We start from the raw sequence: 22,726 nt of genomic DNA on the forward strand, positions 1-22,726 counted from the left end.
AAATGACGAAGGCATACAGTAGAAAGGTCCATCGTTGATGTCAGTTCGCTAAATCGAGTATGAAAAAATTCGTTCGTCTCGTGTCGCACAGATTCAAGCTCATGCCTGGTATGGTTCAATCCGTCCCCAGACATCGTGCCCCGGTTCAAGACTTCATTTGTCCAAGAGGGAAAGGTACAACGTCCGCCTTTTCATCATTTTTGAGTGTCGGTATTAAGTCCCTCGGGGGTGGCGTCCTCCAACTTGTGCTGATCCAAGTGGAAACAACCGCCCATTGTGTTTTTCCAACCCGGCCCATATTCATCCAAGTCCAATCTTGTGTCGTGCATCACAGAATGACGCAACATCCGCCGCCGCCTTGCTTACCATCAAACCTCAGAAGAGCAGCTCTTGTGGCAGCCTCGAAAACATCATCCACACCTTCGCCCGTCAAGCTTGAACATTCGAGGTATTTGCGAGCGCCACAAGCCTGAGCCATCTCAGCGCCTTCTCGCGACGTAACAAATTTTTGACTCCGCTTCCGCATCTCTTCAATGGCCATCGGGTCTTCTCTCAGATCCTTCTTCAGGCCCACCAGAATGACAGGCACATCGGGACACCGTTCACGGGCTTCCTCAATCCATTTATGCCGCACATTTTCCAAGCTGTCGGGGCTGTCGACGCTGAAGCCGATTAGGATGACATGTGATTTCGCGTATGCCAGCGGCCTCAATCTTTCGTAGTCTTCTTGCCCTGCTGTGTCCCACAAGGCCAACTGTACTGATCTCCCATCCACTCGACAATCTGTAACATAGTTCTCGAAGACGGTGGGAACGTAGGTGGTGGGGAAATAGCCGAGTGTAAAGACTGATAGCAGTGATGTCTTGCCGCAGGCACCGTCGCCTATTATAACGAGCTTCCTATAGAATAGACACATCAGTTACTGCTTTGGATTTCTTGCCAAGCGCGCGACTCTGGCAGCCTTGTACGGGAAATAGCGATGCCAATGCATCGCTATTCCCACCACGTGGTAGTCGAAGTGGACAGGACCGACATACCTTCTCATCACATTCTGTTGTGCCTGGTCCTGCGCCATGTTGGTAGAAGCTGTCCGGGCTGTGTCCTACGGGCTGACAGATCACGGAACTACAGAAATGGTGGGCGAGAGGACAGCTTCACAGGCCCTAGAAGCTCTCGAGGAAGACGGTGAGTTGCTTTTGCGGATGAGAGAAAAGAAGAAGCGGATCGAGGGCTTCAAGAATCTTAAGTCGGCGTGGTGCAGCGGATAAGAGTGAGGACGAGCTGAAATGAAGTCAAAGGGGAGTGGAGGAGCGGCCTGGTGTAACTGGACGCAACTGGACGCAACTGAGGTCGCATACAGCGAAGCCAGCGAAACAAATCCACAATCGGGTACGTTCACCTCCACCAGCAACCGGCACCACCAGCCGCAGTTTCAGTTATTTGCAACGATGTTGTACCGTAGCTGGGGAACAGGTTATCTTGTTTCTGAATGACTGAGACTAGTCCGCTGGCAGTTCGTGGGGTCCAACGGAGAACCAAATCCACCCCGAGCGGCACGGTAGTGACCTTGAGACGAGGCAGTGGTTGAGGCGCAGCCACAAATAGATCTCTTGGTGACCAGGGCTTTAGATCTCGCGATAAGGGGCAATCCTTGCCGTCGGATCAAGAAGGGGATGATGATAAAATCGCAGCTATCGGTTAGTCAAGGCTTGAGATGCGCAGAGATGCGTTTTCTCGACGTCGGCTGTGGTACGAGTATAGACGGAGGACTGGAGTTGCAATGGCTGGGAAGCAGATGGCCTATAATTGGCGTACCACAATGGGTGACAGGGCAATTATTGAACCCTTTTTGGCGGCTCCTCGGCGGACAGCGAGCCATCCAGACGTGCCTTCAAGGCCCCTTTGCCGCACCGCAGCTTCCCTGGGGGAGGCACTGCACCGCGAAGCGCAACTGCAGCCTCAACTGGACGTCGCCGCCCCACGAAACTGAAGGTGAACCCGACTGGGACTGGACTTTGAGACTTTAGACATCGAACAACTCAACTTCCTTCACGTTCAGACACCCAGGAGCCGCCATTGTCCCGCCATAACCCTCGCTTTCTCCTTTTCAACAACTTTGGCTCTTCGGCGTCTCCCTTCCTTCACCCTCCTTGTGCGTTTGCCGTCCCTGCTGCATCTCCTGTGGTCGTCACTTACCAATTTGTGATACCCCACCAGCAACCGAAACCGCCGTGCCTTTGATGTGAACCTAGCAAGATCAACATCGATATCGAACCTAGCAGTCCTTCAGTGACGGCTTGGCGCTATGCCTTCCAAGAAGAAGGCCAGTACACAGGTGAACGCAGCCAAACCACAGCCGTTGCCCGCGACCACTTCAGCAAAGGATGCGCCTGCACAACCTCAACCCCTGCAAAGTTCCGGGCCGGCGATGTCGTCGACCTCTTCTTTGAACCGCCAGCCCTCACATGCAAAGTCAGACGCAGATCTGAAGACCGGTGACACCACCGAATCAGCTGGAGAGCCTGCTCAAACCACGGCTGTAAATCGCAAAAAGCAAAAGAGACGGGAAAAAGAGGCTGCAAAACGGGCCGCGGAGAATACGCACATACCGATGCCTAATGGTCATGTTCCTGCGCCAGAGAGCAAACCGAATGGACAACTACCGCCCGTAAAACAGGGCCGGGGCCCTGTGAAGGGTTATTTCACTGAGGAACCTGACTATCCCGATCCCGCAGACCCTGCCTATCCAGATATTGGTAGTCCGGAAGAAGCTTTCTATAGCGGCGATGAAGACCCCAACTACGGAGAAGGAGCAGATGCGATGCCAGACAGCTCGTGGCTAAATACCAGTAAACGGAAGAAATCCAAAACCGCTAACGATGCCCTGTCGAGGACTTCAACCATGCTATCTCGCTCCAACATTCCACCTTTATCAAACGCTGCGATGAGGGCATCTCAGAAACTCTCAAGTGATCACATCTGGAATACTTCAACTCAGGCCGAGCGGGAAAACATCAAGCAGTTTTGGCTGGAACTGGGGGAGGATGAGCGACGATCGTTGGTCAAGGTTGAGAAGGAAGCCGTCCTGCGAAAAATGAAGGAACAGCAGAAGCACTCATGCAGCTGCTCCGTATGCGGACGAAAACGTACGGCTATTGAGGAAGAATTGGAAGTGCTTTACGACGCTTACTACGAGGAACTCGAACAGTTTGCCAACCACAACTCGGATCTCTCCAATGTTCCTCAGATGATGGCCCCTCCTCATCCTCCGTTTAAACGAACAGCACATCCCATGGCTGGGTCGTACCCTTCGCGAAGTCGGATCAATGAGATCGAAGACGACGAGGAGGATCTCGAGGACGATGACGAGTACGACGATGAAGACGACGACGGCTATAGCGACGATGAAGGAGAGCTCGACGATCATGGCTTGCCGCCTGGTCCCCCCGACTTTTTCCAATTCGGCAACAGTCTTACTGTGAAGGGTCTGGCTACCATGTTCTTCTGAATTGTTTGATGGACTAACAGGTTGTACAGATGGTATACTCACCGTTGCGGACGACTTGCTGAAGAATGATGGAAAACACTTCATAGACATGATGGAGCAATTGGCAGAGAGACGCATGCAACGTGAGGAAGATATTCGCTACCATTCCTCGTCATTAGCTCATCGAGACATTCATCAAGGTCACAATCATCCTCCCATAGACGATGACGATGACTATGACGATGAGGAAGATGACGAGGACTATGACTCGCAAGAAGAGGATGATTTTGAGGGGGACGATATGGTCAGTGCAGACTTTCAATGTTGTCTGCAAAACTTCTGACACCTTTGCCTTAGGATTCCATGACCGAAGAACAGCGCATGGAAGAAGGTCGACGCATGTTCCAAATCTTTGCCGCTCGAATGTTTGAACAGCGTGTCTTGACAGCCTATCGAGAGAAGGTTGCTGCCGAACGGCAGAGAAAGTTACTCGAGGAATTAGACGAAGAGAGCCGACTTGACTCGCAGCGTGAAGCAAAGAAGGCCCGAGAAGCCGCTAAGCGGAAGGAAAAGAAGCGACTCCAGAAACAAGCGAAAGATGAGGAGAAAGCAAAGAAGGAAGCCGAAAAAGCTGCTCAGGAAGCAGCTGCGCGAGAACTAGAAGAAAAGCGGCTAGAGGAACAACGACATCGCCGAGAAGAGCAACGCAAGAAGCGCGAGGCCGAGAAGAAAGCCGCCGAGGAGGAAAGACTCCGCAAGGAAGCTGAGAAGCATCGCAAGCAACAGGAAGCACGCGAGCGCCAAGCCGAACAGGAGCGCAAGGCACGGGAAGCCAAGGAGCGAGAACGGCAGAAGCGCGAAGAGACGAAAAAGAAAGAGCGCGAGGGGCGAGAAGCCAAGGAGAAGGAGGCCAAGGAGCGAAAGGCGAAGGAAGACCGGGAGAGAAGAGTGAAGGAGGAGCAGATTCGGAAAGAAAAAGAGGCGAGTCTGAGGGCGGACAAGGAAGCCAGAGAACGTGCCGCCCATCAACACCCGACAAAACAGCAACCTGTGGCGCTTCCTCCTGGCTTGCAGCCTCCGTCGCGCGGTCCAAGCATACAGTCCCCTCAAGTGTCTGTTGCAACACCGGTTATCCCTCCGAAAGTCCCGACGCCTGTACGGAATCGACAACCTTCACAACCTGGCCAGCATTCTCATGGCTCATCTCCGCGGTCACAGAAAGCTAGCACTGAGATATCCCAGAGCTCTGCTTCTCCAGCAACCGTCGCCATCCCTCAAACGCCAGCCCTTGGACAGCCAGCGAAAGCACAAGGCCAGCCTCCACCACTCCACCACCCGCAACCCTCCGCCCCGAGATCGCCATTGAATAACCACGGCCGGGGTCAATATCCATTCAACATGAATGGCTTGCCTGGGTTGGGAGTAAGTGGACCACCACCGATGGGTGCTCCAGGGATGATGCCGACCATGATGCCCCCAATGCACATGTACCAAGGGCCCCCGATGGCTAATCAGCAGCGGTTTTCCCAGAACGGCATGCAGTATCCCCCGGGGTTTCCGAGGCCGTTCCAACCAGGTCAACAAATGCCCTTTGTCCCACAACCTCCTAATCAGGCACCTCCTATGGTCAATCAACAACCAGTGCCCAAGCCTCAAGTACATTCCAGACAGCCATCCAGCGAGCAGGCTCCGATAGGCAGACCTGGGCTGGGACCCATCGCACGACCATCCAGTACCACTCCGGACAAACAGAAACCACACAACAAGACTCCGGACAGGGATATTGATCATCTGGCCACACAACTCGGTAGCAAGGCGTTGTTGGACGATTCAGATGCGCCCTTCTTAGGGAATTCGGATTCACGCATGAACCTTCCGCCTCTCGGTCCGCCTGGTTCCGCAAGGATACCATTCGCGAGTAGCTTCCCGGAGCACAAGCAGGAACCATTCGGTATGGGGAATCCTGGTTGGGGTGGCTTCAACCCTGGCATGGGCCCTACTCCTGGCTGGGGTCCACACGGATCGCAACGTCCTAGCCCGGGTTGGGGACAACCCCCCTTCGGAGCCATCGGCTCTGGGCCTCAAACCATTTCAAGGTCCCATCTCCCACGGCCGATCGCAGTGAGACTTATGCTTGTTCAAGCTTGCCGTCAATTGTCACAAATCCCGGTTGCAAGTGCCGACGGGTATCATCCAGTGCAGAATGTACTCCGACAGCTGGAGAGTCTCAAGGCACCAGGCGAACCACCAGTCTCCATGGAGGAGATGCTTGGAATTTGCGACACCGAGGGCAACTCACAGAATGGCGGCGGATCATTCGAGGTAATCATCGACAAAGCCAGAGGACAAGTGATCAAATTTGTCGAGGATGCCCCAAGCCACCCACCCAGAGGCAGCGTTGGCGAGATTGGCAGTCCTTTGTTGGGTCACAGCCAACACATCCACCATACCAGTCCCCTGGGTGGCATTGTCGGCCAACCAAATAGCTTCGGACCTCCAGGTAGGAGTTTCTAGTGGTTGACTCCTCCAAGAACAAGATTGGGCAGAGAGTTGTTGCGCAGAGAGAACCTTCTGCACGCCAACGCTCAGCAATATCGAAGGAGTATGTCGGCGAATCAATAAGCTGGCGTGTGCTACTGTTGATTTCATTGTTCATTCGGGTTTCGTGAGAGAAGGAAAGGTGTACGTGCTCTTGCGCTTCTTGTGGAGGAAGGGACGGTATGTGTCCTAAAGACCTCATCGTAATAGCATCAGTATCACGGTGGGCTTGCTGTCAGCCTCGTGTGAGAATATTCACAGAGAGCAGCCTTAGTGCCTATAGGGCTGAATAGCTGAATACCACTGCATCTTCAACACGTCCACGGTTCCACCATTCATATACTACCTTATGAGTTGTATGTTTCAAATCAAAATGTTGTACACTATGTCCTTAGGCCTCACGACCCATGGTGCTTTAAATCTCCTCAGTTTGCCTCCCTCTCTCAGCCCCTTTTATAGCATCTCGAAGTCTAGCGACCAACGACAAGACTGTCCAGAACGCCCGCTGTATATCTAATCACCTTGTCGATCCCTTCACCCCTGATTGCACTAACAGGTATCGCCGCGACACGATTCCGCCAGCCGTTTCGCTTCCCGCTTGGGTGTTCGATTTCCCCGTGCGCCACTTGTTTTATATAAGCTGCCAAAGACAGAAAGTTTGCCTGTGTGGATGTGGCCCCAGCTGCTTCCGGTGCGGTCGCCTGAATCGTTGACTGGGGGATGTCTGCCTTCGTGGCGATGACGAACCAGGGTTTCGCGCTGATCGGAGGATACGTCAACGGGTCGAGTGTTGAGGATGATCGAGAGGGCCCTCCGGACGGAAAAATCGAGATTTTCTCTCCATCCTCGTTGAACAACTCGTCCTCAGCGGGCGGCGCTGCTTGAGCTTCGAAGGGCGACCAATTAATCAGCCTCGCCTGCGTCTGCTCACTCACTTCCCGATCCCTGAGATTTTCATACTCCCCAACTTCCTTCCACAATGCCTTCAACTGCGTGACGGCGTCTCCGGCAGATAGATCGACCACGAATGCCAAGATTCTGGCCCTTTCAATGTGTCGGAGGAAGGAGAGGCCGAGGCCTTTGTCCAGATGGGCATCTTCGATGAGCCCGGGAATGTCTGCAACGGTGAAAGACTGACGGGGCACGATACCTCCGGATGAAGAGGGGCTGCTCGAGTCTGTAGCTGGCACGCCGGAGCGCACCAACGGTCGCCCTTCGTTGTTGTCCAGGATGACCGTTCCGATGGTGGGTGAGAGAGTGGTGAATGCCCAGTCGCCGATCCTCGTCCTCGAATTCGATATCGCGCGTGTGAATGTACTTTTGCCCGCGTTGGGCAGACCTACCAGCCCCACGTCCGCCAACAGCTTTAGTTCCAATTCGAGCTTGATCCGCACGCCCAATTCGCCCTTGGTCGCGAACTTCGGCTTCGGGTCAGATTTCGTCGCAAAGTGTGGGTTTCCCAGTCCACCCACGGCTCCGGCGGCAAGGAGAATTGGTTTGTCCATTGGCTTGTCTAGGTCGAGGTGGATGGGTGCGCGAGGCTGGAGAATGGCAAGATGTGATCTTCTCGGTTTCAGCAAGTGGGAATTGAGGGAGGGTAAATTCGACGAGATCTGGTTGCGGTCGTTGGCGGTCGTGGCGCCGGCATAGATGATGAACTTGTTTCTCAGCCCGTTGTCTGGGATCTTAAGGGGGTCCTCTTCGTCGCTAATCGCGCGGAGTTCTTTGATACGAATTTCTTCTTCCACACTGGGGTCGCTCCGCCAAATTTCTCGCACGACCGTTCCCACGGGGACTTGGACACAGATGTCCTCCCCCCTGCGTCCTCCCTGGGACTTTCCTTGGCCTCCTATGCCTCGTCCGGCTTTTATAATGCCGCGTCTGGCAAGTTTGTGGAGAGATGTTTGTCCAGGGACAGCTTGTATAAAGATGTTTCCACCAGACCCGCCATCACCGCCATTTGGTGGGCCATCGGCTATATGAGCATCGCGGAGGAACGAAACGCACCCGCTCCCACCGGAGCCTGCGTGGACCGTTATTTGGCATTTGTCAATGAAGATCGATCGGGAGTAGTCATCGGGAGAAGGATTCAAGTGTGACAAAGCAGCATGAGTGGACGGCGTGGAAGCGCCGAGGGCAGGATCGTGGAGAGAGGCATTCGTCTCGAGAGTGGGAGGTTTATTGAGTCGACATGTCTGATGTAGGTGTCGCAGGCGGAGACGGTTGTGGAATCGAATCCGACGTGCTTGAACGCGTAGGCAGTTGAGAGAGGAGGGGTGCAAGAGGCAAGGGTAGAGAAAGGGCATCAATGTGCCCTGCACTGCATTCATACTGTCACAACCTTTCCTATGCCAGCCAGAGTCCGGGCTTGGGCAGATGGACTTAGACTCCAGGGACACTCGTTTCAATTTCGCACTCCCACGCGTCCGCGGGAGAAAAAGTTCGCGACCCGCCAGCGGAGCGGAATTGATGCCGAGACTTTGGGAGTTTCGTCAGGTTTGAACGAATAGAAACGCCGCAATCCGACAGAGCCGGAAACTCTAAAATCCCCGCGATTCTCTGCCCTTCGTTTTAGTCTTGGAGAAAGCTTGAAGGACAGACTCGACATACTCCAACCTGACTACAAGACTGCAACACTGCAACACTGCAACTGTTGACTTGGCAAAACCATCAAAGAACCCCATGACAAGGCCACGACGATGACATGCTCCTCAGCTATTTCGAAGAAGGAGAATTGCCGCGGTGGATCGCCAGCCATTCTGCCACCATGTAAGGAGGGAGATCCTACTGGGGAAACCAGTTCGCCAGGGAACAGCCATCCCCAAACGTCCCCAATGTCATTTCCAGAATGCTATCAATCCTCTATTGTGGGGGTCAGTCTAACCCCCCGCCGCTGGGGCCATGACGACCCCCATGCCTGTGATTCAGCAACTTCCCGCTGGGATTCCAAATGTGGCACTTGAAGAGACTATGTCCAGCGAGAGAGGTGTTGAGACCCAAGCCCATGGAACGATTCTCATCGGGCTGAGAGGTGGGCAGATCATGTCAAGGCTCGTGAGGCGGTCTGTCTCGTCAGTTGTGTACTTGCATGCATGGAGAGATATCGCTTCGGGATAACGATTACCGATCCCACGTGTATTACGCCCTGGACTATTGCATTGGCGCGGCGAGGGCCCTCTACCTTGGTACCGATACATGGGGAAGATCACAGAACATGTCGCTGCCATACGGCCGTCCTCCCTAGAGGCAGACAGGAGCCGGAACCGCTACCACCTCGTCACATCAGTGCCAATTGGCTAGTTCACATTGCATATTGAGCCCGTTCATGCCGCCAGCTACGCCCCGTGTGCATTGATTGATATCAAATGCTATGCAAAGCAATTTATCACTACCTCTTCACAGATGGTTGGGAAAGAAACGGTCCGAGTGTTTCTCCTGCCACTCCCCATCGTGCGCGAGGACAATCTCTACTGGGACGCCATTCAGTCCGTCTCTTTTAAGCACGCGCATCATGTTTAGCGTCTTGTATGCTGCCTCGAGGTCTTTATGAATCGTGGTCGTCCGTCCCTTCTCATCCGTCCAGGCCCCGAAGTCCGTCTCGCCGTTGAAAATCCGCATGTGGTGGCAAGCATCAGCAGCCAGATAAACCCATTTGTTGACGGCCGCGCGGACCAAGACATTCAAATGTCCCGGCAGATGGCCTGGGCTATCCACGATATACACAGTGCCATCGTTGAACATATCTATGGCATTTTGGATCAGAGACACGGGCTGCCAATACCACCCGTGAGCCTCGTCAAACACCTCACTGGCTTTGGAGCTTGGTACTGCCGGTAACTCGATCGTGCGATCCGCTGGCAACAAGTCGGGCTCAAAGAAAGGGTTTGCCAGGTCTGGTCCCATTTCATTTCTGAGGAGCTTGCCCGTATTGTGGCCGGCAATGAAAGTTGCAGAGGTGAAGTCGGATGGAGTGCCTACGTGGTCCCAGTGCACGTGGCTCATGATCACATAGTTGATCTGTGAGGCTTCCACATTTCCCAGTGCCAACGCTGACTTCACATCGTCTTGGCTGCTCAACGGGTGCCGTGTCTCGAGGTGCTTTTGTAGCCCGGGATGGTATTTGGTCAAATCTTTCCGGATGCTCAGATCAAAGACAATTTTCGACTTTGATGCCGGGTGCTGGATAAAGAAGGCCATTGACGGCATGGTCAGTTTCTCTCCCTCTTTTGCATCCGCCACGAACTTCCATGCTGGAGGCGAGAGATAGCCGCAGCGAAGCGGTGATACTGTCGGATAGGAGATCGTCATGCTGACATTCCTCTCGATGGTGAACTTTGATCTGGACTTTACTCTCGTATTCTCGACTTATTATCTACCTGCAAAAAGCATTTCGCTGTCCAGTCACTGCATTTCTGTTTCTCTCGGATTGCGGCCCCTGCCCAACAATGATTCCCCACGACATACGGCAAAAGCCCGACGCCGCCGCTTTCGGCGTAGCTCCAGCTCCAGCTCCAAAGGTCGGAGTCTTCATTCTCGTGGGGGTTGGTTCGCGTGGGGAGCAGTCTCCGCTCTCCGCTATGTGCATTTCTAGGCCTTCCTTGGGACGATGTCGGCTTGACCACCCGTTCGAGCATGTCGCATATCAAATTCATAACGGTTTCGGGGGCTCAACCCCGAAGAACCGAGCTCAAGTTTCGAAGACGACTCGATGGTATGCTATCAGAAATTGGGGTTTAACAGCCTTCTTGGCTTAACGAAAGCAATCTGCTAAACTATGGGCTGACTGGTATCAACAGGTTCTCTATGTGGTGGGCGATTCGAAGTACCTCCCCTGCCTATGTTCCCGCCTACCAGTCGAAGATGTCCTGCGCTGTTGGGAGGTAAAGACCAAGACGCCTCGGTGACTGTAGTTTCCGAATGCGGCCAAACAGCCATGGGAACTTCGACTTTTGCCTGACTTCAAATTCATAGATCTTTTCCTCGCTCAAGAGGGTATTACTGATATCGTCCAAGCCGTTGACCAGGCAGTGCTTGGTGTATGGATCCATGTTGAATGTTGCGATCAACTTGCCATTGGCATCTCGGATCTCCTGGTTAGGTAGATCCACTTCAACTTCGCGTCCGGCGAGACCTTCAGCATGGATTTTCTGCAGAGCTTGTGCATCATCGAGAGGAATCGCTAGCAGTCCATTCTTGCCAGAGTTGTTGAAGAATATAGACGCGAATGAAGGGGCGATAACACAGCGAAAGCCGAAGTCGACCAGCGCCCAAACAGCATGCTCCCTCGAAGAACCACACCCAAAGTTGTCCCCGGTGCATATCAGTATCTTAGATTTGCGATAAGGGTCTCGGTTCAAGACAAATTCTGGAACTTCCTCGTGTGTTGTGCTGTTATACCGAAGCTCCTGAAACAGATGCGGCCCTAAGCCGGTCCGCTTTGTGGTTTTGAGATACTCTCCGGGTATCACGAGGTCGGTGTTGATGTTTTGCATATCGAATGGAGCCGGTACAGACCGAACTACATCAAACTTGGGAATCCCTTCCACACTGCGCAGGGCTTGCTCTGATGGCCGCTTCGCAATAGCATCATCTCCGCCGTCAGATACAGAAGGCTGAGTGCTTGTGGTCGCTTCAATTGGGCCATAGCTCCGGACCTTTTCACCCTCGAGCGTCAATTGTGTCACCCCAAGGGATCCGTTCTGTGAGGTCAAGAAGTCCCTGACATCGGTAAAGTGTCCTTTGATAGCAGCAGCCGCTGCCATGGCTGGGGAAAGGAGATGAGTCCGGCCACCAGGTCCTTGTCTTCCTTCAAAATTCCTGTTGGTCGTCGAGGCACACCGCTCCCCAGGGGCGAGGACATCGGGGTTCATGGCCAGACACATAGAACAGCCAGCCTCTCGCCAGTCGAATCCGGCGGCTTTGAGAATAACATCCAAACCCTCATTTTCTGCTTGTTGCTTTACCAACCCCGAACCTGGAACGACCATCGCATAAACCGAGTCTGCAACCTTCCTGCCCTTTGCCACTCTTGCGGCAGCTCTCAAGTCTTCGATTCTCGAGTTCGTACAAGACCCAATAAATACACGGTCGATCTTGATATCCGTCGCGAGCATATTCGCCTTCAAGTCCATGTACTTGAGCGCCCGACGGATTGCAGCTGCTTTGAATGGTTCCTTTTCCTCATACTCTGCTGGGTCCGGGATCCTGCCATTGACCGGGATGACATCGTCCGGCGAGGTTCCCCAGGTGATTGAAGGAACTATGTCGGCAGCGTTGATGTCGACAGTATAGTCCCAGTGCGCATCTTCATCGCTATACAGCGTCTTCCAGTATGCAAGAGCCTTGTCCCAGTCGGCCCCCGAAGGAACAAGCGGTCGCCCTCTTAGATATTCAAAGGTCACTTCATCAGGTGCCACGAGGCCGCTCCGTGCCCCCCCTTCGATGCTCATATTACACAGCACCATTCTTGCCTCCATGGACAAATTTCGAATTGTCGATCCACAGAATTCGATGACACACCCAGTGGCTCCCGCGGTGCCAATTTGGCCGAGCAAATGTAAGATGATGTCTTTGGAGTAGACGCCGAGACCAAGTTCGCCCTCGACACGAACGCGGAAGTTTTTGTACTTCTTCTGAAGCACAGTCTGCGTTGCCAGTACATGTTCAATGTCTGAAGTTCCGCCACTGACGGCCAGAGCACCAACTGCTCCGTGGGTCGGGGTGTGTGAATCTCCACAGAACAGTGTAGATCCCGGCAGAGTCAGCCCTTGCTCCGGACCTACGACATGGACAATACCTTGCCGGCGATCGGGCATGCCAAAGTACTTGATGTTGTTTTCTTTGACGTTCTGCTCAAGCAACGTGATCTGAGTTCTGGCCTGTGGTTCTTGGACGAAAGATGCTGCGTCCCGATACTGGGAGCGGTCATCTGTTGGGACATTGTGATCGACTGTGGCCAATGTCAAGTCCGTCCTCCGTACTGGACGCTTGTTCTTTTTGAGTCCATCAAATGCTTGGGCAGTCGGCACTTCGAATATCAGATGTGAATCCACGTACAACAGCGGTGCTGCCTTGTCGTCAGGATTTACCAAATGCTCTTGGTAGATTTTGTCGTACAACGTGAGAGGCATATTGGACTTGCTTGGCTCGACTTGACTTTGTTTGAAGTTGGTCGTGTGCTTCAGGGCCAGTTCTCAAATCCAACATACTGGCGACAAGAGCTATCTATCATATGGTTCACGTGTCCGGGGAATGGCCGGTACCGTGGGGGACGCTCACTTGAGGAACTCGGGTGGCCGATCATGGGGTTTTTCAGATGTCAGTGACGATCAGCTCCGATCGACTTGCATTTAACCAGACGGTGCATTACCCCCAAAGCTCCACGTGGTCTTCGGGAGAGATACAGTGCGGCGTTTTCAGAATCCGTGGGGGTCAAGGGAGAGCATCAGATTCGACTCATGGCCCACTATCTACTGATCTATCGAGATGCCTTACAGCCTAGCGCTCTCAGAGATGGCATTTGTATCCGCCTTATCCAGAATCTGCATGAGGGCAGTCACCACAGCATCCCCCATCTCCGTTGTCGAGGCACTGCCTCCGATGTCGCCTGTCCTGACCTCGAGACCGCCAGAGGCTTTGTCGTCCAGTGCGATACTGACGGCCTCGTCAATGGCATTTGCCAACAAGTCCAAGTCACAACTGTAGCGCAACATCATGGCGGCGCTTTGGATGGTGGCAATGGGGTTGGCTTTGTTGGGCGGCAAGTCTGGTGCAGAGCCGTGACTAGGCTCATACATGCCGGTAGAGAGTGGTTCACCTGGAATGCCAGACAGACAAGCAGATGGACTGAAACCCAGTGATCCGGCCACAGCGGCTGCTTCGTCCGAGAACAAATCCCCGAAGATGTTGTCGCACATGACAATGCCGTTCAGAGACCGAGGGTTCTTGACCATGATCAGGGCCAATGAGTCGGACAATTGATGATGGAGTGGAATGTCTGAGAACTCCCGGTCGTGCACCGTTGTCACCGCCTCACGCCACAGCCGGCAAACGGCCAGCACGTTGGCCTTGTCGACAGAAGTGATCTTGCTGGGCCCCTTGGAGCCTCCGTGTTTGCGGGACAGATAGGCGGCCATTCGTGAGATCCGCTCAATCTCCCATCGGTGGTAGCCCCAGACATCATGGGCATAGTCGACCTCCTCCTTCTTTTCGCCAAAGTACACGCCTCCGAGGTTCTCTCGCAGCACAATGAAGTCGGTTCCCTTGACAAGATCCTCTTTCAAAGGCGAGCATTTGGCAACCCCGGGAGAAGGGATTTTGCACGGTCGGATATTGGCCCAGCAATTCAGTGCCTTTCTCAAGTCCAGCACCGAAGTCTCTGGCCGCAAGGCGCCCGTCATGCCCCATTTGGGACCGCCGACCGCGCCAAAGAGCACGGCGACCGAGTTCTTTGCTTTTTCAATGACCTGGGGAGTCAGAGGGATGCCGTGGACATCGATAGACTGGCCACCCAACAAATCAAAGTCAAGGTCAAATTTGATGTTTTGCTTGGCCACTGATGGATGGGCTTCCACAGCACGAAGCACTTTGACAGCCTCGCGGATCACCTCAGCGCCGATGTGGTCTCCCGGAAGGACCAAAATCTTGAATGAAGGCATTTTTGAGTCTCGGTTCAACAGGACGGAAGACGGTAAGTTGTCAAATTGTCACGATCCCTTGTCAAATTCGGGACCGGCTATCTTCTTTTTAAAAGGGCAATGACACGGCGACTGACCCCGACGTGCAGCGACGATATCGCTCGACAATCCCCCACGCGAGGATTGAATTTGCCCAGCCGGCCATTCCCCGACCGTGTCTTTTGCTCTAAGAAAGCATGTCCCAAACCAGCTCGTTTCAACAACCCCGATTTCTGCGGCAGTTGAGGCGGAAGGACCCTTGCAGGGACTTTGCCCGCCCGGAGAGTCGCCGCAGAGGCTTTCCCCAGATTTGATCACCACAGGATCCACAGAGAGTCCCAGTGGGGGTTTGGGATTCTCCTGGGACGTTGGGATAGATCTTCCCCACGGGTCAGGCCATGATACTCCTGCCGTTACCCCAGGAGGTTGGATGAGGAACGGTGCTTGAAGAGCCTCCCCCGGGCAGCCTACATAAAGCGGTAGGACGAGTCCTCGTGTCATCAGCCAGTCTCACACTCTTGTCCTTTTCCTCTGATTCCACCACTCCCTCTCTCGTCGAGCAAAGCTATCCGAGCATGGCCGAAAAAGACACTGTCGTCCAAGCCAAGACCGACATCACTCATGTCGAAGGCCAGGACATCACCGCCGCCCCCGAGAATGAGCAGAAGATTGAGGCCGTCGGCAGGTTGGAGGCCCTCGCCTTCAACTACACCAACGCCGAGGAAAAGCGCATGCTCCTGAAGATCGATGTCATCGTCCTCGGCTATGTATCCGGGGCATACCTCCTGGCCTACATGGACCGTGGCAACATTGGCAACGCGAATACCGCAGGCATGTCCAAAGATCTGGGTCTCAGCGACAGCCAATATCAGTGGCTCCTGACTGCATTGTACCTGGGTTATATCCTCTTCGACTGGCAGACGGTCTTCTACAAGATCTTTCCAGCTCGGTACTACGTGCCCACCGTCATCATCATCTGGGGGGCGATTGCCGGATGTTGCGGCGCAGCTCAAAACTTTGCGGGCATGCTGGTCCTGCGACTTCTGTTGGGCATCTTCGAATCCTCCTACAGCCCTGGCCTGGCCTACTTCTTCTCTTTCTTCTACTACCGCAAAGAGATGGGTCGACGACTCGGCTGGTATGTGTCGATTGCCCCTCTGGGCGCCTCCTTTGCCGGAGCCTTTGCCTACTTTGTCACAAAACATCATCATGCCATCGCAGGTTGGCGGGCCTTGTTCCTCGTGGAGGGTCTACCTGCCGTTGCCGTCGGTCTCTTCGGCTACTGGTGGCTCCCCAGCAATCCTCAAGACTGCCAGTTCCTGAACGAGAAGGAAAAGAAGATTGCCCGAGCCCGCATGGTTCGGATGGTCGGCAACGTCGAGCGCGACCGGAAGATCAACTTGAAGAACTTTTTTCAGTCACTGCTCGACCTCAAGAACTGGCTGCCCACGCTCATGTACTTCTCGTGCAACGTCAGCTACGCCTCTCTGCCCATCTACACGCCCACCATCCTCCAGGGCATGGGCTTCACGGCTCTCCACGCCCAAGGTCTTTCCGCCCCGCCCTACCTCTTCGCCTGCCTCGTCGTGCTCGCGGTGGGCCATCTCTCGGACCACTTCCAGCGCCGCGGCATCTTCCTGTCCATGTGCAGCGGGACCGCGGCCGTGGGCTACCTCATCCTGTGCCTGGTCGAGGTGGTCGGGGTGAAATACTTTGCGCTGTACCTCGTCGCGGGGGGTCTCTACCCTTGCATCGGCCTCGTGCTGTCGTGGGTCGCCAACAACAACGGCAGCGACAGCAAGCGCGGCGCGGGCTTCATCCTCATGAACTTTGTCGGCCAGTGCGGGCCCCTCGTGGGCACGCACATCTTCCCGGCCAGCGAGGCCCCCCACTACAAAAAGGGCTTCTGGATCAGCTTTGGGTTCTGCACCTTCGCCTCCCTCCTCGCCCTGACCCAGGTCGCCTGGCTGAAGCACCTGAACAAGAAACTCGACGAGAAGTACGGTCCGGTCAGGGAGATTGTCAACACCGAGGACGAGATCGGCGCCGAGACCGACTCGAGCGAGAATTTCAGGTATATTTTGTAGGCAACGCCTCATTGACCTGGCCTCGCCTCGCCTCACTGACCTGACCGGGATTTGGATCGGGGACCGATATCACGGTCAGTTCATCCTGGTATCCGAGTACAAAGTACACGTACAAGTACATGCCGCAATTTACTCTGATACATGGGATAGAGACCCCCCTGAACAAGCAAGTGAGCACGCACAAGGTGAACAGGTTGTCAATCGTCGACATGACTGACTGGTACGAGCCCATGTCAGATTTGGTATTGGGGAGGCATACATACATATAACGTACCGAGTATAGTTACGTACATACAAAACACCGCTCATTCATGAAATGAGCCACTGAGCCCATGTAATGCGGGTGCTTTTGGTTACAAATCGCATTTGACATTTGTGCTACGAAAATAAATGTCCGTCCTTTTTTCAGTTTTCACTTCACTTGCTATATTTTAGGAGACGGCCGTGATGTTCAGCCGCTTAGGTACAAGTACACGAGGTCAAGGCGAGTTACTCAAGGTCAAGGCGAGTTACTCAAGGTATGAAGAGAGTACAAATAGCCATGTCTCGTGATTGTAAATGATGGGAGTCCATCATTCTGGAGTAAATCCCTGGCCAGAGCACTGTTTCACCCCGTTACCAGTACTACCTACCTACCTACCTACCTACCCACACACAAGTAGAGGAAAGGTGCGGTGATGGAGAAACCGATTTCGCCACCCGTCATCACGCAGTCCGTGCTCAAGAGGGGAAAGGGGGAAGGACAAGGGGGGGCAAATCCCTCAGAGCATGACCGAGAAGATAGATACCCGTGGAGCATGCATGCATTGACGGCACCACAACCATGCTCACGCTCACGCTCACCGATTGTGCCACTGGTTGCGTGTGGGGGGTGGCTCCTGATCCTCCTCTTTGCGTGTGTACTTGTACTCTGGTCCGTGATCAGTCCACCACTCATGTGGTGCTCGTTCTTTTCCTGGTCCTCGTAGGCTACCGCGGCCGCGGAAGTGGGCCTACATCAGTGGCATCAGTGGCACACATCACAGCTTGGAGATCAGCCGCGCAGGGTCTGCCTCCTCGAGGATCCTCTCCATGACGAGCCTCCACTCGCTCGCTCGACCCGGGTCAATGGCACATCCATCGTAGCTGACGCCGAACATCAAATAGTCGCCATCACCGACGACCCCGGCGAGAAACTCGCCATCCCTCGCGCGGACCGTGGTGTGCAGGTCGCGGAAGTCGGCCACCAGGTCTCGTGGCCCGGGATTCTGTCCTGCTTGTCCTGGCGATGGTGGTGGTGGCCACGCCGAGGAGTCGCCCCTCGTGTCGTACTTGCCCGAGGCGATGAAGGATCCTCGCGCGCCCACTGAGCTCACCCCACAGGTGGCCAGGCCGGAGCCTGTGCTGGCCGGGTACTGGCCCTGGACGGTCCAGCCGCGTTTCTTGGCCTGTGGGCTCTTCCTCTCGAGATACTCCAACGTGGACAGGTAGAGCAGGGGCAGCAGCTGGCTGGGGCTCCTGGAACCGAGGTGGCCTTCTTCATGCACGCTCCTCGCCCGCTTCTGGTACTGGCGCAGCTGGCGGTGCGCCTGTTTGCCCAGCAGCCGCAGCCGGCCCTCCAGGTCCAGGTCGCCGGTCAAGAAGGGCAGGGTGACGCCGTCGCTGAACGCCAGCATCAGACTGTCCTCCTTGCCTGTCGTCGGGGTGCCGCTGAGAAACGGCCTCGGGTTGACGGGGAAGGAGCCCACAAAGGGCAGACGCTCGTGCGTGGGGACATGGGGGTGGCGCTTTTCCTCGAATAGCATCATCACCAGCGCCACCAGCGCGAAGCACCCACTCCCAATGCTGATTCGGGCCTCGCGGCACACTCTGGACAACCTCCTCGTAGAGACAGGGCCAAGAGTCGCTCGGAGGGGGAAGGTGTTCAGTGGCGGTGTCCGAGTGTAGTCCAGAACATTGGAGAACTTTGGGTCGAGGGGAACGGCTCGGGGTAGTGCTGTCGTTCGTCGAAGCGGGTTTTGGAACGACGCTGGAGGTGGTTCTCGGGTGTGGCGCAGCATGCGAGTCAGGAGCCACGACCATCGCTGTCTCGCGCGAGATCCTTTCATGGGGGGATATAGCGATTCTTGCGCGGGCGGAAGCCTGTCGACCGGCGGCGTTGTGCACAGACGGCTCGCTTCCGAGGACAGTTGCTCGACTGGTTGGTTGAGCAGGTCGATGAACGAGGACATCCATCGCATCGAGGTCAGGCCGTCGACAATCTCGTGTCCAGTGATGAACATGAGATGAAGCTGATGCAGGCCATCCGCATCCTTCTGGATCGGCATGACATAGAGCCTGCTCAGCGCGTGGGCCTCGTCGATGCACCGACTCGAGTTCAATGTGTGGATGAAGAACTCGTCCATGTCCACCCGCGGATACCAGTCTTCGACGAACACGGCATGCTTTTTCGCCTCCGCCAACATCATTCCCGCGTCGTTGCTCGGCTCAAAGACATATAGTCGCTCTGCGGGTGCGAAGGAGGACTGTCGCCCGCCGAACAAATCAGCAGCGCTGGCGACTCTGGCGGAGAGGAGGACGTGTTTCTGCCGCATGACGCTCCAGGTGAGCAAGATGCGTGCCCTCAGAGCTTCGGCCGACAGAGATGTCCTCATTTCCACGTGCAGGTGCATCGTGAGATCAGCTCTGCCCTCGAAATCCGTGCCGTCCGTGTTGAACAGGCCCTCGACAATGCCAATGCGGCGGTAATACACGACCCGGCCGTCCTTTGACGTTTGCCGCCAGTCATGCCGGTTCGTCGCGTAGCTCTCGAGCCATTCCGCAGGCTGGGAGGGTGCTTGAGACATGTTTCCCAGCTGACAACTCTGTGAGATAGGACGCTGTGGTACAGGTTAGAAGCACATCTCGTCAAAGGCCAAGCACTCCGTGTGTTTACAGGACTGGTGTGGGATGGCTGTATGATCAACGAGGCGAGGCCAGCACTGATTACAGTTGGGCCACGAGAGTCAGAGCAGGCGGTCAGCGAAGAGGACGCGCACGGGAATTGTTGCGGCCGTTGAGGTCTTTGTCTACAAAGTAATTACTTCAAATCGTGGCTCTGTCCGCGTCTCGATTTGTGTGCGGAGCCGAGGCTGAACCGAATGAGGGGCGCATGAGGCGCCAATTCTTCGGTTTCCAGTTCCGGCCAATATACGAATTTCGGTATCATACTCGCAGCTACATGTGTATATCGTATATAGGCAAATATAACACACCGGACCCTTTGGTCTTGACCTCTCCCCACAGGCTGGATTCTCAAATTGGTTCTCTCACATCGCCTTGCCACATAGCCAAGGCAATCTGCCTACAATGAATAGAGCCACTGTGAAGACTCAACCTCCTACCTGTCCTACACTGCGACGCTGTGGGCCAAGTATTTTGCGTCGCCATGTTCTGGAGTGGGGTGCTCAATCTCCACAGATCGGATCAGCTTCTCGTGGATGGCCGAGCGCGGGACGATGTCGCATTTGAACGGCTTCGGGTGGCTGATGATGCCCGTGTCGAAGTCCACGACGGGGTCAATCTCCTTCCCATTCTCGACGCACTTGCGCACGTTGAAGACGGCCAGGAACGCAGAGATAGACGAAAAGAGAGTCGCCTCCGCGAACAGCTTGCCCGGGCAGATGCGACGGCCGAATCCGAAGGCTATGTTGCGAGGCTCGGGGGGTGGGTTGGGAACAAGAAAGCGCGAAGGGTCGAACTTGTCGGGCTCCGGGTAGACGATCTCGTCGTGCAGCATGGCCCAGATGTTGGGGATCAGGACGCTGCCTTCGGGGATGAAATAGTCTTCGTAGACGTCGGCCTTGGTCGTCAGGTGAGGCACCCCCATGGGTCCCACGGGATGCCAACGAAGGACCTCCTTGACGAGCGCGCCAACGTATGGAAGGGACTCGCGGTCGGAAAAGGTTGGCAGGCGAGAAGAGCCAACCACGGCATCTATTTCGGCTTGGGCTTTGCGTTGGACCTCGGGGTTGAGCGTCATAGCCAGCACGAAGCACGCCATAGACGACACGGTGGTGTCGGCGCCTCCTGCGTACAGAGAGAACGAAGACCACTGCGCGACGTCTGCTGCCTCGGGCGACAGAGGTGACCCATCCTCAGTTTGAAGGAGCTTGGAGAGGTACGAAGGCTCAGCCACCCCGCCGCGAAGCTTTTGCTGCACAAACTTGTACGGGAGCTCCGAAACGGTATCAAGAGTCGCTTTCCATTCCCGAGCGGTACGCTTGAATTCAGTACCGGGAAGCCAGTCAGGTAGATACTTGAGCGCAGGTATCACATCCACCAACCAGGCTCCCGGCGTGCAGGCTTTGGAGAAATGATCGAGGGATCGCTCTGCAAGATCCACCAGCGGATCGCGCCCCTTGGGTTCAATTGAATAGCCATAGCTGATCTTCAGAATAATAGACCCAGCCTGGGTGCGGATAAGGTGCAGCACTTCTTGAGGATTCTCAAGCACGCTGAGCAGGAAACGCCGTGTTTCCAGCTCGATGAGTGGCCGGAATGGATCAATGGCAGAGGACGTGCCAAGCACAGTATGTAGCGCTCTTCTGTAAGCCCGACTCTTGTTCGAGTAAGGCATCAGTCCTAGAATCCGGTTCCATCCACACATGTCAGCCCCAAACACCGGCTTTGGTCGAGACGAGTGAGAGGCGGAACGCTTCTCCATCAAGTCAACCGCGACCTTCTGATCGCTGATGATGATCATGGTCTGGCCCAAAACGGTGAGGGAGCTGATCGGGCCGTAAAGCTCTTTGTGTTTGAGCCAGTGGAGCCATTCTTTGGCGCCAGCTGGAGGAAGGTCGGGTAGATTTCCCACCAAGAATCTGGGCGTAGGACCGGGCGGGAGGGAATGGCCGGCCTTGGATTGCGACTTGGAAAAGAACAATCTGTAGACGAGCAGGGCTACTACAAGGACGCCTGCAACGCCGATGAATAGTTGCGTGGTGCTGAACTGGGCCATCATGGAGGTCTGGCTGCGATCGAAAGAGGGAGCGCTGGTAACAAGATAACGACCCTTACCGTCTGTATTTAATCCCGGGTGCCATGAAGCTCACCATAAGCGCCACGGCGGCCATATGCAAGACCTGACACGAGTGGAGATCGGCTTTCTCATGGACCTTTATGATTCAAGACACGTTTTCCCTTTCTCGTCCTTCACGCCGATCAATTCAGACAAGACGACCGCAGCTCGATGAAGGAGACTATGAACCATTCCACCGGAAGGGTGTTGAACGGTTTCATTCCGAGCAGGGCAGCTCGTAGCAGTTTTTAATTGGCATGTCGACGGGACGCACTTTCAGGAGGGTAATTGCCGTTTTCGGTTACGCAAACTCAAGCTGCAATGCCTGAGATACGGGGAATGGCACAATTCGACCTGTTTGACCTCGAATTAACATCGGAGCCAGGGGTGAGATCGACGAGGCTGGTTCAGTTGGGTCTCGTTGACGCGCTATTAGTCAACACGCAGTAGCGATTGGATGACGACGGTGATGGTTTGCCTCGTCATCCTTGCCGCCCAAGAGCTCGGAGCAAAGTACTCAAGGAGGAAAAGGCTGGTAAACGGCATACGGGGGCGCTGCGCCGACTTCCCCAGAATTCGCGATGGGTAACTGGAGAAAACTGAAATTAGTGATGTGACATCTGAAGATTGTCAGCCAGAAGAGGCGGAGTTTACGCGATCTGTCAGCCGTTGAGTAACATACGAGTAATATTTTGATCGTTTTGCGGTTCTTGCAGAATGACTGGAGCCAGTCCCTCTTGAGAAGACTTGGGAAGCAGTCTGATTCGTAAGACCCTAGCTGCAAGTTGTCCGAATCTGTCGCATACACGATAAGAAATCATAGGATGCGAGAACATCGAAGGGCTGAAGGGAAGAAGGGTCTGTTGAAGATGCTGTTCTAACAACTTCCTATTCCGGACAA

The 22,726-nt window shown here is 54.8% G+C and overlaps 9 protein-coding genes across 9 annotated transcripts; 2 read left to right on the forward strand and 7 right to left on the reverse strand.

Moving 5' to 3' along the window:
- Positions 1-328: 328 nt before the first annotated feature.
- AYO20_04488 (GTP-binding protein rho2) lies at positions 329-1,075 on the reverse strand (the record flags this gene model as incomplete). The annotated part of the gene is made up of 2 exons (XM_022642784.1): positions 329-899; positions 1,038-1,075. 2 exons carry the CDS (start codon positions 1,073-1,075, stop codon positions 329-331), a joined length of 609 nt encoding a protein of 202 aa, XP_022501342.1.
- Positions 1,076-2,305: 1,230 nt separating this feature from the next.
- AYO20_04489 (hypothetical protein) lies at positions 2,306-6,001 on the forward strand (the record flags this gene model as incomplete). Its single annotated transcript, XM_022642785.1, has 3 exons — positions 2,306-3,485; positions 3,538-3,791; positions 3,845-6,001. 3 exons carry the CDS (start codon positions 2,306-2,308, stop codon positions 5,999-6,001), a joined length of 3,591 nt encoding a protein of 1,196 aa, XP_022501343.1.
- A 494-nt stretch (positions 6,002-6,495) lies between these two features.
- Positions 6,496-8,355, reverse strand: AYO20_04490 (hypothetical protein; the record flags this gene model as incomplete). The annotated part of the gene is made up of 1 exon (XM_022642786.1): positions 6,496-8,355. The coding sequence occupies one exon, from the start codon at positions 8,353-8,355 to the stop codon at positions 6,496-6,498; it is 1,860 nt and encodes a 619-aa protein (XP_022501344.1).
- Positions 8,356-9,421: 1,066 nt separating this feature from the next.
- Positions 9,422-10,333, reverse strand: AYO20_04491 (hypothetical protein; the record flags this gene model as incomplete). The annotated part of the gene is made up of 1 exon (XM_022642787.1): positions 9,422-10,333. The coding sequence occupies one exon, from the start codon at positions 10,331-10,333 to the stop codon at positions 9,422-9,424; it is 912 nt and encodes a 303-aa protein (XP_022501345.1).
- Positions 10,334-10,872: 539 nt separating this feature from the next.
- Positions 10,873-13,155, reverse strand: AYO20_04492 (3-isopropylmalate dehydratase, large subunit; the record flags this gene model as incomplete). The annotated part of the gene is made up of 1 exon (XM_022642788.1): positions 10,873-13,155. One exon carries the CDS (start codon positions 13,153-13,155, stop codon positions 10,873-10,875), a length of 2,283 nt encoding a protein of 760 aa, XP_022501346.1.
- A 360-nt stretch (positions 13,156-13,515) lies between these two features.
- On the reverse strand, positions 13,516-14,682 carry AYO20_04493 (hypothetical protein; the record flags this gene model as incomplete). The annotated part of the gene is made up of 1 exon (XM_022642789.1): positions 13,516-14,682. The coding sequence occupies one exon, from the start codon at positions 14,680-14,682 to the stop codon at positions 13,516-13,518; it is 1,167 nt and encodes a 388-aa protein (XP_022501347.1).
- Positions 14,683-15,275: 593 nt separating this feature from the next.
- Positions 15,276-16,787, forward strand: AYO20_04494 (hypothetical protein; the record flags this gene model as incomplete). The annotated part of the gene is made up of 1 exon (XM_022642790.1): positions 15,276-16,787. The coding sequence occupies one exon, from the start codon at positions 15,276-15,278 to the stop codon at positions 16,785-16,787; it is 1,512 nt and encodes a 503-aa protein (XP_022501348.1).
- A 1,019-nt stretch (positions 16,788-17,806) lies between these two features.
- Positions 17,807-19,612, reverse strand: AYO20_04495 (hypothetical protein; the record flags this gene model as incomplete). Its single annotated transcript, XM_022642791.1, has 1 exon — positions 17,807-19,612. One exon carries the CDS (start codon positions 19,610-19,612, stop codon positions 17,807-17,809), a length of 1,806 nt encoding a protein of 601 aa, XP_022501349.1.
- Positions 19,613-20,154: 542 nt separating this feature from the next.
- On the reverse strand, positions 20,155-21,765 carry AYO20_04496 (hypothetical protein; the record flags this gene model as incomplete). The annotated part of the gene is made up of 1 exon (XM_022642792.1): positions 20,155-21,765. The coding sequence occupies one exon, from the start codon at positions 21,763-21,765 to the stop codon at positions 20,155-20,157; it is 1,611 nt and encodes a 536-aa protein (XP_022501350.1).
- Between the last annotated feature and the right edge of the window lie 961 nt (positions 21,766-22,726).

Source organism: Fonsecaea nubica (genome assembly GCF_001646965.1).
Source record: "Fonsecaea nubica strain CBS 269.64 chromosome Unknown Scaff23, whole genome shotgun sequence".
Classification (NCBI taxonomy): Eukaryota; Fungi; Ascomycota; class Eurotiomycetes; order Chaetothyriales; family Herpotrichiellaceae; genus Fonsecaea; species Fonsecaea nubica.